General features: G+C 46.7%; 1 protein-coding gene and 1 long non-coding RNA gene across 2 annotated transcripts in view; one reads left to right on the forward strand and one right to left on the reverse strand.

Moving 5' to 3' along the window:
* On the reverse strand, positions 1–12,348 carry LOC138759013 (uncharacterized). Its single transcript, XR_011354588.1, has 3 exons — positions 11,723–12,348; positions 8,141–8,230; positions 1–217 (listed from the first exon to the last, which is right to left on the reverse strand). It is a non-coding gene; the product is annotated as an uncharacterized lncRNA (long non-coding RNA).
* LOC138759012 (Krueppel-like factor 9) overlaps positions 9,875–13,509 on the forward strand; it is a 21,988-nt gene continuing 18,353 nt past the window's right edge. Inside the window, exon 1 of the mRNA XM_069928780.1 lies at positions 9,875–10,390. Coding sequence (XP_069784881.1) covers positions 9,934–10,390 — 457 coding nt within the window. The 5' untranslated portion in view covers positions 9,875–9,933. The remainder of the gene's footprint in view (positions 10,391–13,509) is intronic.

A 13,509-nucleotide genomic window follows, 5' to 3' on the forward strand; every position in this document is an offset into this window, starting at 1 on the left:
TTAGAGAGTGGTGGCAGATGTAGAAAAGTTGTTTACCATGATAGGAGAGTCTAGGACACTAGGGCACAACTTCTGAATTAAAGGGCCTCTGCTTAGAACAGAGATGCGGAGGAATTTCTTTAGTCAGAGGAGGAGGTGGCAGGATCCATGGACATTTGATGACTCTGAAGGGACTCTTTTTTGCTTCTTGTCTTGATAGAATCGCTCGACAAGTTACCTTCACAGCCAAACAAAGGAAAACAATTTTAATGTATTTTATGTACATGACAATATATGGAATTTTAAATGGACTGATCAGGTGATGTGTTTTTTGTTGTTTGGGATCTTATTGTGTGCTTATATTGATTGGACTTTTCTCATTTTAATGTAACAAGCAAATCTGACCATTCATGATTACTAAACCAGGAGCTGCTCAGTCATCAGTGGGTGATGGGTTTCCTTTAAAACATGATTGGCAAGGAGGTAACCTCTTCTGTTTTATTCAAAATTTAAAATGGTTCACACTGCTGAAGAGATAAACTGAAGTCTTTGTCCAATCCTAAACAACATTCTATACTTGTGCAAAAGTCAACCCCCTGCTTTTGACCCTAGTCTCTCACCCTGGCCCCGGCCACCCATGTATTGGAGCTCCCGATGCTCCATTTGTGGACTCTTGCCTTGGCTCCAGCTGCCAGCCCATTGGAACTCCTGACTCCTCGAACACACTCTCGCCTCGTCCCAGCCGCCTTCCCATCAGAACTTCAGACTCCTCCAATGTGGACTCCCACCCTGGCTACCAACACCTCAAACGTGGACTCTCAACACGGCAGCCACCCGCCTATCAGAACTCCCGCATCATCCGGCGAAGCAAAAACTTACTGTGGTCCTAATCTCCCCCATAGTAGGATGTGGACTCTACTATTACTTAAATTTTATTGTGCTTTTGTCCTTTACTCATTCAGAGATCATCTGGACTTACGTTACTGATATTGTATTTTGATACTAGTGTGAATTTCAGCCCCTCAAAATAGTGTCCATGAAATAGTCAACCCCATAAATGTAACATTTAAAAATGGTCTACAACATTCGACTTTTACACAAGTATATACAATATACCCAGTTGAAAGGACATCACAGCAATAAAAACAGGACCCCCCCCCCCCCCCCCACAACCTCCCTGCATTGATGTTTAAAGATATGACATTCAACAGTGATGGTGTTTTGAAAGGCTGGTGTTGAAACATAAGAGTTCCTGTCTGAGCAGTGACATGGATATGCTCCAGGTCACCTACTGTAGCAACATGTCTACAGCGGATGCCATCTCACTGGTTCCACACAAAGCCCTGGAACACCCTGGACGCATACATCAGGATGCTCTTTATCGACTACAGTTTAGCTTTTAATGCCATCATTCCCCTCAAAACTGATCAGCAAACTCCAACACCTGGGACTCAACACCACACTGTGTAATTGGATCATGGATTTTCCCACTTCCACACCTGAATCAATGCGGATTAGTAAGAACATCTCCTCCATAATCTCCATCGGCATCAGAGCACCACATGGCTGCATTCATAGCCTGCTCTACTTACCTTACACCTACTACTGTGTGGCTTGGAACAACAATAACACCTATAAATTTGCTGACGATACCATGGTAGTGGGTTGTATAAAGGATGGGAGTGAGTCACTATACGGGAGGGAGATTGAAAACTTGGCTGATTGGTGCACCAACAACAACCTTGCACTCATCAGCCAAGTTTTCATCTCCCTCCCGAATGGTGGCTCATCACTGTCATCAAAACTAAGGAGCTGATTGTTGACTTCAGGAAGGGAAAGCCGGAGGTGTACAATCCAGTGATCATTGGGGGATCAGTGGTGGAGAGTGAGTTCTTGGGAGTCACAACCTCAGAGGATCTTTCCTACACTCAACACATTAATGGCATCGTGAGCAGTTTGCGGAGGTTTGGTATGACGCCAGAAACTCTGGGAAATTTCGACAGATTTGTGGTGGTAAGTGTGCTGACCGACTCCATCATGGTCTGGTCTGGGGACACCAATACCCCTGAGTGTAAAGCCCTCCAAAATGTAGTGGACACAGCCTAGGACATCACAGGCAAACCCCTCCCCACTATCATCTACAGGGAATGCTGCCATAGGAGAGCAGCAGCAATCATCAAGGATTCAAACCACCCAGCCCGCTCTGTTCTTGTTGCTATCATTAGGAAAGAGATATAGATTCCACAAGACTCACACCACCAGGTTCAGGAATAGCTGCTATCCCTCCAGGGACTCATTTAAGGACTCTTACTTGTGCACTTTATTGTTTTATTCTCTCTGTATTGCAGTTTGTTTACATTCATTATTTGTTTACAGTTCTTTATTTGTTTACATGTATACACACAGTCCTTTTGCACTACCAATAAGTGGTAATTCTGCTTTGCCCACAGGAAAAAGGATCTCAGGGTTGTATGTGGTGTCATTTTATATGCTCTGAAATCTGACAATGTGTCCTTGAAGAGCTATGGCCTCCAGGCTGTGAAGCTGCTCTGGGAACTCAGCTCAATGCTGTCTTTTAACTGGTGTAGTGGGTCAAACAGCCTGCTTCCACATCATACATTTTCTATTAATCTATTAGTTTTCCTCAAGAAATTCAAATGCTTCCCCGGACCTTTGACATTTTGAGCACAAGATGGAAACTTGTGGCTTTGTTCAAACCCACGATTCCTTCTGATGTCCAGGAGTGTGGGCAGTGTAACTTTTCACTCAGCAGTGGACTGCTACTCACTTTCATTCATGCATAAATTGTGCCTTGTCACATCTAATCCTTGCATCTAAAATAAATGGCAAAACAATTGTGTGGGTTCCACACAGGACAAAGGACCATTATGAATGCTTAATGTTTCAATTTTATTCTAAGTACCAATGTGGCACTAGTACTTAATGTTTCAGTTTTATTCTAAGTACCAACATGACACAAACACCATTTCTTTGAAGTGTTCAGAACAATTAGTGTTGAATTATTTTATCTTTTTTCACAATGTTTTCAATGAGGATTTCCACTTGAGTAAATCAGACCAAGAATAAAGGAGGAAATAGTTTAGAAATTGTCTTCCATTTTTTTATTCATATGTTTAAATGATATTGATTACTTTAGATGTTGCGGGAAGTTGAATCATTGGGAACTCATTTGATTTCCATAAGGCATTGGAGCAGAAATAGGCTATTCAGCCCATTGAGTTTGCCCTGCCATTCAATCATGATTTGATCCATTTTCCCACTCATCCCCACTTCTCCTTTGATGTCCTGGCTAATTTACAACCTATCAATCTTTGCCTTAAATACACCCAATGATGTAGCTTCCACAACTGACTGTGGTAACAAATTCCACAGCGTTACCACTCTCTGGCTGAAGGCAAATGGCTCCGATTTTTTTTACAGCTCTCGGTAATTTCAAGATTGAATCCAATAAGTGAATGAAGTATAACTGGTGTTCACTCCTGTTCCACTGAAGGAAGAAGAAGCTTAATAAAAATGTAGATTGGGGTTAAAACAGGGAGAAGTCGTATCATTGTATTATAATGACACCTTTCAGCTGTCTAAAGTTGGTAGCATAATTTGAATTCTGTCTCTGCTCTACCAGAAATTATATCAACAACACTAAAAACAATTTTAATTCATGTATGGAGGCAACAGCCTTACAAAGAAGTTCAGACTGGGAGCAGTGACTGATAAACAGAAGAAATAGTCAAAAAGGTAAAAAGAGAAAATGCTGACAATACCGATAAAAGGTCAATGACAAAACATTAACTTTCTTTCTCTCTCCATAGATGCTGCCTGACCTGAAAAGTATTTACTGCATTTTCCATTTTTATTTCGGATTTCCAGCATCTTTAGATATTTGATTTTCAATCAGAAAAATAGCATTTTAAATGCTTGTGTTTTTTTTTCCCCACAAATGATTTCTAGCCCATTGAGTTTGCCCTGCCATTCAATCATGATTTGATCCATTTTCCCACTCATCCCCAATTCTCCTTTGATGTCCTGGCTAATTTACAACCTATCAATCTTTGCCTTAAATACACCCAATGATGTAGCTTCCTCAACCGACTGTTGCCTCCATACATGAATTAAAATTGTTTTTAGTGTTGTTGGGTAATTCAGCATCTACTTTTTCTCAGGATTCAATTGTTAAGATTGTAATCACTAGATTTTCAACTGTACAACTGTAAAAAAAATGAAGGGTTTTTGGACTTGACTCTAACTTGTTGGCAGTGAACAAATGAATTTAGCTAAGTCACGAGACTCCATTGTTAGAAGCTCATTGAAACATTTTGAAGGAAGGCTTCATTCTTTATAGGGCTCTAATCACACACAACCATCCATTCATTGGATTCTTAACAGAATTGACACAATTATTTGATCACTTATAAGTTCCTTCATTTGATTAATCGTTTATTTAGTTTTCCTGACTGTTAAGTTACTTTCAAAAAAAAATTAAGCTATTAATGAAAACAAAAGGCTTAAATAGATTAAATTAAACCAATTGCCATGAAAAACATATTAGCATTTTATACTTGAGTTTTAAATGGTTTTCATCCTAAGGAACTGTGAGTAGAATCCATATAAGGCGAAGTGGAGGATCTCTCTCTCTCTCTTGACGTTGCATGACTTGTAGAGTATTTCAGTATTTTCCATTATTTTTAAGTGGTATATTTTAAAATTGATGTCCTGGCCAAAGGATTTCTGTTTCTTGAGATACCACCAGCTTGTGATTTCTCCACTCATTTATAAAATGTTAGTGGAGGAGGAATGTTGGAACGAGGAGTGTGTTGGTGAGAGTTTAATACAAAAAAAATGCTTGGATGTGTTCTTAAAGCGCAGGCTGGGGACTTAGTATTGGGTGGAGGGATTAACTAGCAGATACAATGGGTAGAACGGGGAATTCTGTGGCATGTTTGCTAGATTTATGTCTGATAGCCAAGGTCTTGGTTTAATAGCTGAAACAGATGGATAGGCTCTGGGAGATGTCGAGCACGTCTAATATTTATAATTGGGGGAAAAGGGAACACAAAAACTATATTGGAAAACATCCTTTTTATAAGCAATTATGCCTTATCTCTGTTTACAACATGATGCCATCCACTACAGGCAGTGATACTTTAGAAGTAGCACACCATCATTATTGGGTGCCATGACTCCCTATCAAAGACATAACTGCTAGGCACAAAGTAATTGGTTATTGTGGATGATGTTGAATGCTGCTACTGGTATGATTTTCTGAATTAGTGTCCACTTTGCTTCCTGCCTACCCAAAGCTGATAAGAGCCTCTTTAAATATACAGATCAAGTATCAGAGCAGCAGTGATGCCTTTGCCTTCCCTTCTTGACCACACCTGTTATGATTCAAGTTGAGGGGAACAAGAGGCTGAGAATTATTTGTTAAGGGCCAGCACAGTTAGAGCAGCAGTGAGCACAACTTTGTTACAGCGCCGGTGATACAGGTTCAATTCCAGGACTGTGATCTGCATACAATGTCTCCAGGGGTTCCAGCTTCCTTCAGCCTCTTTATTTAGCATTTAGTTTACAGCACCTGTATGGAGTAGGTCCATTTGCATTTTCAACAACGGCCCCCCGAGAAAGTCTCTCCATTTCAAGCTTGAATAAAGCAAAGGGACTATCAGGTGGACACTGGAAATTATTTGTAGGTTGTCAAAACCTATGTGGAAAAAGTCATGGAGTGGTACAGCCTGGGAACGGGTCCTTTAGCCCAGTGAGTATGTCCCAAACTCCAATTCTTGTGAATGTCTCCATCGACCCTTGGAACAACTGCTGGAAAAGGAGAGGATTTGGAGAACCTCAAAGCCCTGTGTCAAGGAGCATACAGAAATCCATTAAAAATAGTAGGACGTACACAGTAAATGGTAGGACATTAAGGAATGTGGTAGAACAGAGGGATCTGGGAATATAGCGACATAATTCCCTGAAACTGGCATCATAGGTCGACAGGGTTGTAAAGAGAGGATTTGGTGCAGTGGGCTTCATAAATCAAAGTATAGAAGTTGGGATGTTATTGTAAAGTTATATAAGATATCGGTGAGGCCAAATTTGGAGTATTGTGTGTAACTACAGGAAAGATACAAGAATGGAAGAGTGCAGAGAAGATTTAGTAGGATGTTGCTGGAATTTCAGGAAGTAGGTTACAGGGAAAGGTTAAAAAGGTTAGGTCTTTATTCCCGGGAATGTAGAAAAATGATTGGAGATTTGATAGAGGTATACAAATTATAAGGAGTATAGATGGAGTAAATGAAACCAGGTTTTTTCCCCCACTAAGGTTAGGTAAGATACAAACCAGAACACATTGGTTAAGGGTGAAAGGTGAAAAGCTTAGGGGGAACTTCCTCACAGGGAGATGGGGAAGGGGGTGGGGAGAATAGTTTGGCTGCTTTCCAAATTTCAGAATGCAAAAAAAATTGTGCACGAGTGAAAATAGTATCCATTTCACCTGCCAAAAAGTACAAAGGCGTTATGTGAAACTACCATGGGCAGGGTGAGGTGGTGGAACCACTGAAGCTTGCAAAGCTGCTCACTTCATAGTGTTCGTGGGCAGATGTTTTGCTCCAGAGTACAGACAGAAGAAAAGGGGACATGCATCTGCATTAACTTGCACTGGGTTTGAATGAAGAAGTAGGACCATTAACCTGACCCCCTTGCCACATGTGGTGGCATGCTGGTATGAGCTGCAGTTATTAATTCCCTTATCCACCTATTACTTCCTGCCTTTGGGACTGTGCTCATCTGATCATTTTGTTTGGGTGCCTGCCAACCTTTTCCCTACCTTGATGAAGGGCTTAAGCCCAAAACATTGGTTATGTGTCTTTAACTTTGCTAAATGAAGTACACTGTTTGACCTGCTGAGTTTCTCCAGCATTGATTTCTGATTTATTTTCTGAGTACACCGATGAGATCATATACCACCCTGAGATTCTTTTTTCCTGTGTGCTTGGCAGGATTACCACTTATTGGTATTACAAAAAAAATTGTACACAATGTACACATGTAAACAAACAAATGACTGTGCAATGCAGAGAAAAGGGAAATAAACAAATAATAGAGTCCCTGGTTGAGGAGTCTGATGGTGGAGGGGTAGCAGCTGTTCCTGAACCTGGTGGTAACAAGTCTTGTGACACCTATACCTCTTTCCTGATGGCAACAGCTGGGTGGGAGATGTGGATCCTTGATGATTGCTGCTGCTCTCTGACAGCAGTGTTCCTTGTAGATGTTCTCTGTGGTGAGCAGGTGTTTGCCTGTGATGTCCTGGGAGTTTTTGCAGGGCTTTACACTCAGGGGTATTGGTGTCCCCAGACTGTGATGTAGCCGGTCAGCACACTTTCCACTATACATTTGTAGAAATTTGACAGGGTTTCCAATGTCATACCAAACCTCCGCAAACTCCTGAGGAAGTAGGGTGGCTGATGTGCTTTCTTCACAATGCCATTTGTGGGCTAGATCCAGGAAAGATCCTTCGAGATCGTGACTCCCAAAAAAATAAATTTGCACACCCTCTCCACCTCTGATCTCCCAATGATCGCTGAATCGTACACATCTGGTTTTCCCTTCCTGAATTCAATAATCAGCTACTTAGTTTTGGTGACAATGAGTGCGAGGTTATTGTTGGTGGACCATTCGGCCAAATTTTATTAACTTCCACTTCTGTTCTGAGGTCAATGGAGGATCCGCGGACTCTGCCACCAATGGGCAGTCTTCAACATGACAAAAACACAAATGCTGGAGGAACTCAGCAGGTCTCGCAGCATCCATAGAGGTAAAATTGCAGGCACCTGCCTGCATTTTACTCATACCTTGAGGAAGCTCTCAGGCCCAAAACATTGGTTATATATCTTTACCTCCTATGGATGCTACAAGACCTGCTGAGTTCCTCCAGCATTTCTGTGTGAATTTACTACAATCATAGTGACTGCAGTCTTTTGTGTTACAACAGCCTCACAGTCTCCAAGATGGGCATGCCTTCCTCTGTTTAGAACATTAGGAGATTACAGCTCAGTAAACAGGCTCTTTAGCCCTTCCAGTCTGTGTCAAACTATTATTCTGTCTTGTCCCACTGACCTGAACCCAGTCCATTCCCCTCCCATCCATGTACCTGTCCAAATTCTTTAATGTTCAAATTGAGCCTGCTTTCACCACTTCAGGCACGCAGGAAAAAGAATCTCAGGCTTGTATGTGATCTCATCTGTGAACTCAGAAAATAAATCAGAAATCAATGCTGGAGAAACTCAGCAGGTCAAACAATGTACTTCATTTAGCAAAGTTGAAGACACATAACCAGTGTTTTGGACTTAAGCCCTTCATCAAGGTAGGGAAAAGGTTGGCAGGCACCCAAACAAAATGATAGGATGAGCACAGTCCCAAAGGCAGGAGGTAATAGGTGGATAAGGGAATTAATAACTGCAGCTCAATTTCAGCATGCCACCACATGTGGCAAGGAGTCAGGTTAATGGTCCTACTTCTTAATTTGAACCCAGTGCAAGTTAATGCAGATGCATGTCCCCTTTTCTCCTGTCTGTACTCTGGAGCAAAACATCTGCTCACGAACACTATGAAGTGAGCAGCTTTGCAGGCTTCAGTGGTTCCACCACCTCACCCTGCCCATGGTAGTTTCACATAACGCCTTTGTACTTTTTGGCAGGTGAAATGGATACTATTTTCACTCGTGCACAATTTTTTTTGCATTCTGAAATTTGGAAAGTAGCCAAACTATTCTCCCCACCCCCTTCCCCATCTCCCTCCCCTTCTCCATCCCTCTCCTCATTTTCCCTCCACCTCTCCCTCCCTCCCCACCCCTCCCCATCTCCAACCCCTTTCCTCCCCCTCCCTCTTTCCCTCCCCCACTTCCCCCCATCCTCCCCACAATCCCCCCCTCCCCACAATCCCCCCCTCCCCACAATCCCCCCCCTCCCCACAATCCCCCCTCCCCACAATCCCCCCCCTCCCCACAATCCCCCCCTCCCCACAATCCCCCCCTCCCCACAATCCCCCTCCCTCCCCACAATCCCCCCCCCTCCCCACAATCCCCCCCCTCCCCACAATCCCCCCCCTTCCCACAATCCCCCTCCCCCAATCCCCCTCTACTCTCCCCCTCCCCTCCCCACAATCCTCCTACTCTCCCCCCTCGCCTCCCCCAATCCCCCTCCCCACAATCCTCCCTCTACTCTCCCCCTCCCCTCCCCTCCCCCCCCAATCCCCCCTCCCCACAATCCCCCCCCTCCCCACAATCCCCCCCTCCCCACAATCCCCCCCTCCCCACAATCCCCCCCCTCCCCACAATCCCCCTCCCTCCCCACAATCCCCCCCCTCCCCACAATCCCCCTCCCTCCCCACAATCCCCCCCCTCCCCACAATCCCCCCCCTCCCCCAATCCCCCTCTACTCTCCCCCTCCCCTCCCCACAATCCTCCTACTCTCCCCCCTCGCCTCCCCCAATCCCCCTCCCCACAATCCTCCCTCTACTCTCCCCCTCCCCTCCCCTCCCCCCCCAATCCCCTCTCCCCACAATCCTCCCTCTACTCTGCCCCCACCTCCCCTCCCCCCCCCTCCCTCCCTCGCTTCCTCTGGGTGGGATGCTAACTCTTCGCCCGCAGGCAGGGGTTTCCAGCGTCAAGAAACGAGCGTCACGGCTGGGATCCGCCCGGCGCGTCACGCCCCACTCGGAGGGGGCGGTTCGAGTCCTGCCTTCGCGAGACAAAGCATCGGGGCCGCGGCGCAGCGGGTCCACTTCGCCGGCTTGTCTCCAGAATCCTGCGGGAGGCTGCATCTGCACCGAGTACCGGCCAGAGAGGGGGAGGGGCGGGTGGGGGGGGGGGAGGAGGAGGAGGAGGAGGGTGGAGGTGGGGGGGAGGGCTCCTCCTCACGCGCACACAACCTGCCCCTGTCAGCCATGACTGCGTTCGCGGGTCCCGATTACTTCGCCGCCGAGTGCCTGATGTCCATTTCCAGTTGCGCCGTGGTCCACCGCTCGACGCTGAAAGATCCTGGCGAGCTGGCTTCCAAGGAGGACAAAGAGGTGAGCGACACGCTGAAGGACGGTGGGAACCTGCTGATGGTGGCCAGCATTCTGACCGATTTGCAGAAGTCCCGGCCCACGTCTTCCAACTCGGAGAGCAGCAATTCCTGCTCCGGGGAGAGTTTGGAGAGCGGCTACACCACGCTGTCCGAGGGACCCTGGACGCCCGCCACTCCCCCGTCCCTCAGCCACGCAGGCTCCACCTCGGAAAGGAGGAAAACGAAACGCTCGGACCGATCGACGCTGAAAAAGCACCAGTGTTACTTTGCAGGCTGCGACAAAGTGTATGGAAAATCGTCCCATCTGAAAGCGCACATGAGGACGCACACAGGTAGGGGCCGGGCGTGGGAGACCACGTTGGAGCGATCGTGTGGGATGTCGCTGACGGTTCCCTTTGTTCTTTCCTTTTTCACCCGCTCTTGGGTTGCACCGGGTCGCCTTCCCGGTGGAAACCCGGGAATCCTTAATGGTGATTGAACTGTCAGCGGTCATGTTCGTCTCCTTTCCAGCCTTTGGTGTTAAATCCACGGGAGAGCCTATCAAAAATGTTGGTCGTGGGCACGGAACAAAGAAGTTTGCTTCGTCCGTTCTTCACCCCCACCCCCGGCAGGTTAATGCCCCCATTTGCGGACTTGGCGATTCTGGGAAGGGGAGGGTCGTTGGTGGAGCGGACAATGAGACTCTCGGTCGCAGGCCTAATGTAGCAGATTCGGATTGAGGCTGGGTCTTGGACAAAAGGGCCGTTACTCGGTTTCGTTCTGTTGGCACAAGGTTTAAGTTTGAAGGCGTGGTGGGTTGAGGGGTTCGGGCTCCGGCAGACCTTTTCCGTCTGCTTGGAGGGAGGGAGGCCAGACCACCTGTTACTGAGATCCATGGGTGGGGTGCGTCCCCCCCCCCCCCCCGAGGTTTTGGGGCCGCGCCACATGGCACCCCAGACTTGCCCTTTGGCCGCGGAAACCCAGCTGGCTTCCCAATCCCCCCTCCACCCACCATGTCTTCCGGGCCGCTCCCTCCCTTGGGCGGAGAGCTGTGCCCGTTTGGGAAGGAGAGAGTGGGATGGTGCTGATTAATGGGGTGGGGGGAAAGAAGAGAGAGAACGGCGGTCAGGGAGCTGAGCAGCCTGGCCCGCTGCTGCCTCCATCGTCCTCGCCTTTTCCCCTCCCGCCGTGGCCAAGGGCGGAGAACCCAAACGCGCTGCGAGGCGGAGGAAAGGAGCCCATAATTGGGATAGGCCGGAACTGTCTGTCAAGTGACGGGAGTGGGCTGACTTGGGAAAACAGTGATATTTAGCCATGTTAGATGCGGGGTGCGGTCTGTTCCTTTTGGAAGAAGGCTGCTTTGCCTGAATCAAGTGCAACGAGATGGGAGGGGCTGCATTAATATTTTACCAGAAAACTGGTTGGAAAGAGGCACGTGTGAGTGTGTGTGGGGGGGGGGGGGGGGGTGGAAGGCTCGTGGTTGGCAAGTTCTCTTGACTTTTAAAACGTTAGGACAGGATTCCAGTCCAAGTTAAAACACAGTGTTGGAGAAACCTCGCCAAAGATTCGGACTTGAGGTATAAGAAATGTAGACAGGCGCCCGAGGTTGTTCCATTTTACATTACAGCACATCAACACGCCCTTTTAGTCTGTGCCGATCCATTTTTAAGCCTAGTCCCACTGACCTGCACTCAGTCCATACCCCCCCCCAATCCATCTTCAGTGTTAAAATCGCGTCCGCATTCACTTCAGCTGGCAGCTCGTTCCACACTCCCACCACTTTCTGTGTCCTCTTCTACTCTGAACCCACGTCTCTGCTTTGTATCTCCCCTCAGTGGAAAAAAGCCTATCTGCAATTACTCTCACATCTTTCAAATCTCCTTCATTCTTCTTTGCTTCGGGGAATCAAGTCCTAATCAGTTTAACCCTCTCCTGTCACTCGGTTTCTGAGGGTTGGGCCACATTCCAGTAACTTTTCCTCCGCAATCTTTTCTATCGTCAGGTGACCCAAAACTGCACCCAATTTTTCATAACTTGAAGCCCGGAACGTTGGCTGTGCCTCTTTCTTCTTGTTCGATAAAGTGCGCTGTTTGAGCTGCACCATTGGGTTTACTTCAATCACCGCGACTGTTCTATTCCAGTCCCAAGTGCTGGGTGGTTTCTCCGAGTAGCAAATACTCCCTCGTTCCTACAATGCGGGGGTATGGGCGGGGCTTTGAGCCAAACCCGGAACAATCGGGGAGGGGGAGAGGCTAGGTTGGCGTGGGCCAATGGGCGGAGAGAGGGGGCGGACTTGCCGTGGTGCCCACGTGCTTCGCCTCACTGCCTGCGCTTCCTGGTGACTCAGTCCAGCTGTCTTTCGTCGCCTCTCGCACGCTACCGAGCCGGCTTTTGGCAGCAGGCTGGAGTGCCGCAAGGGGAGTTCTCGGGAATGTGATGCAACCCGCCGCAGTTTCTGAGAACTGTTTGGCTTTGGAAAGCATCCTCTTTTCCGAACTCGTCGCGCACATATTCAGAGGGCGATGGAATTTCACCCTTGTGAGTTCCCAGAAATGAGCAAAGGCTGGAATGTAAACGACTCCTTGAGATTGAACTCCCTTTTCTAAAATGAATTGCTGGTGAAGGAAGAGGTGAAACGATGAAGTGCACGTTTAATGGTTTGAATGATTTATGGGGCATATTTTCATCTGTGTAAAAGTTCTTTTTTTTTACAAATAGAAATGATCAAGCCCCTGTTATCATGGGGGCTTGGAGGAATTTTTAATTGGGTGGATTGGAGCTTGATGGCAGTGGATATGAGACTGGGAAAACTAAATCTTTAATGAGGATTTTGACATGCATATACAGTCTGTGCCGACCAGCATGTTTGCCTCTATTAATTCCTTGCATGCGTTGTTTCTATACCCCTCCATTCCTTACTCAATTACATAATAAAAGGAGCCAACCTACATGTCCAAATGCCTTGAGTTGTTTGTTTCTCCCTCACCCAGGCACCTCTGACGTGGGCAACATTTCTGTGCTCATAATTTGAGACCATTCACTTGGCTTCTGCTCCAAGAAAAAACAATCTAGTCTATCCAACCTCTCCTAGTCACTCAAGCTCTCTGATCCAGGCCTGCCTCTGAATGATTTAAATCAGTCTATGGAATGAGGTGGTGTATTATTAGATTCTAAAAATAATTCTGGCATCAAATTTGTCTTGTGGAGTGTTTGGCCCCAGTAGATAGTTGATGCTATAATTCTACCTGCATTTTATGATTTTCTATTTCTGACTGGCAATTGGGTGCCAGTCAAGAGAAAGCTAAAACATGGTATGAGACTGTTCATCCCAACACACATTTTCCTGCTTAAAAAAAAACCCAGATACTACCTGACCTCCTTTGTTCAAGCAATATCTATTTTTAAAAAATAACTTTAGCATCCATGGTTTGATTCTGCTGCCACCCTCTCTCTCTCCTCCACCCCCACCCCC

Source organism: Narcine bancroftii, chromosome 3 (assembly GCF_036971445.1).
Source record: "Narcine bancroftii isolate sNarBan1 chromosome 3, sNarBan1.hap1, whole genome shotgun sequence".
Classification (NCBI taxonomy): Eukaryota; Metazoa; Chordata; class Chondrichthyes; order Torpediniformes; family Narcinidae; genus Narcine; species Narcine bancroftii.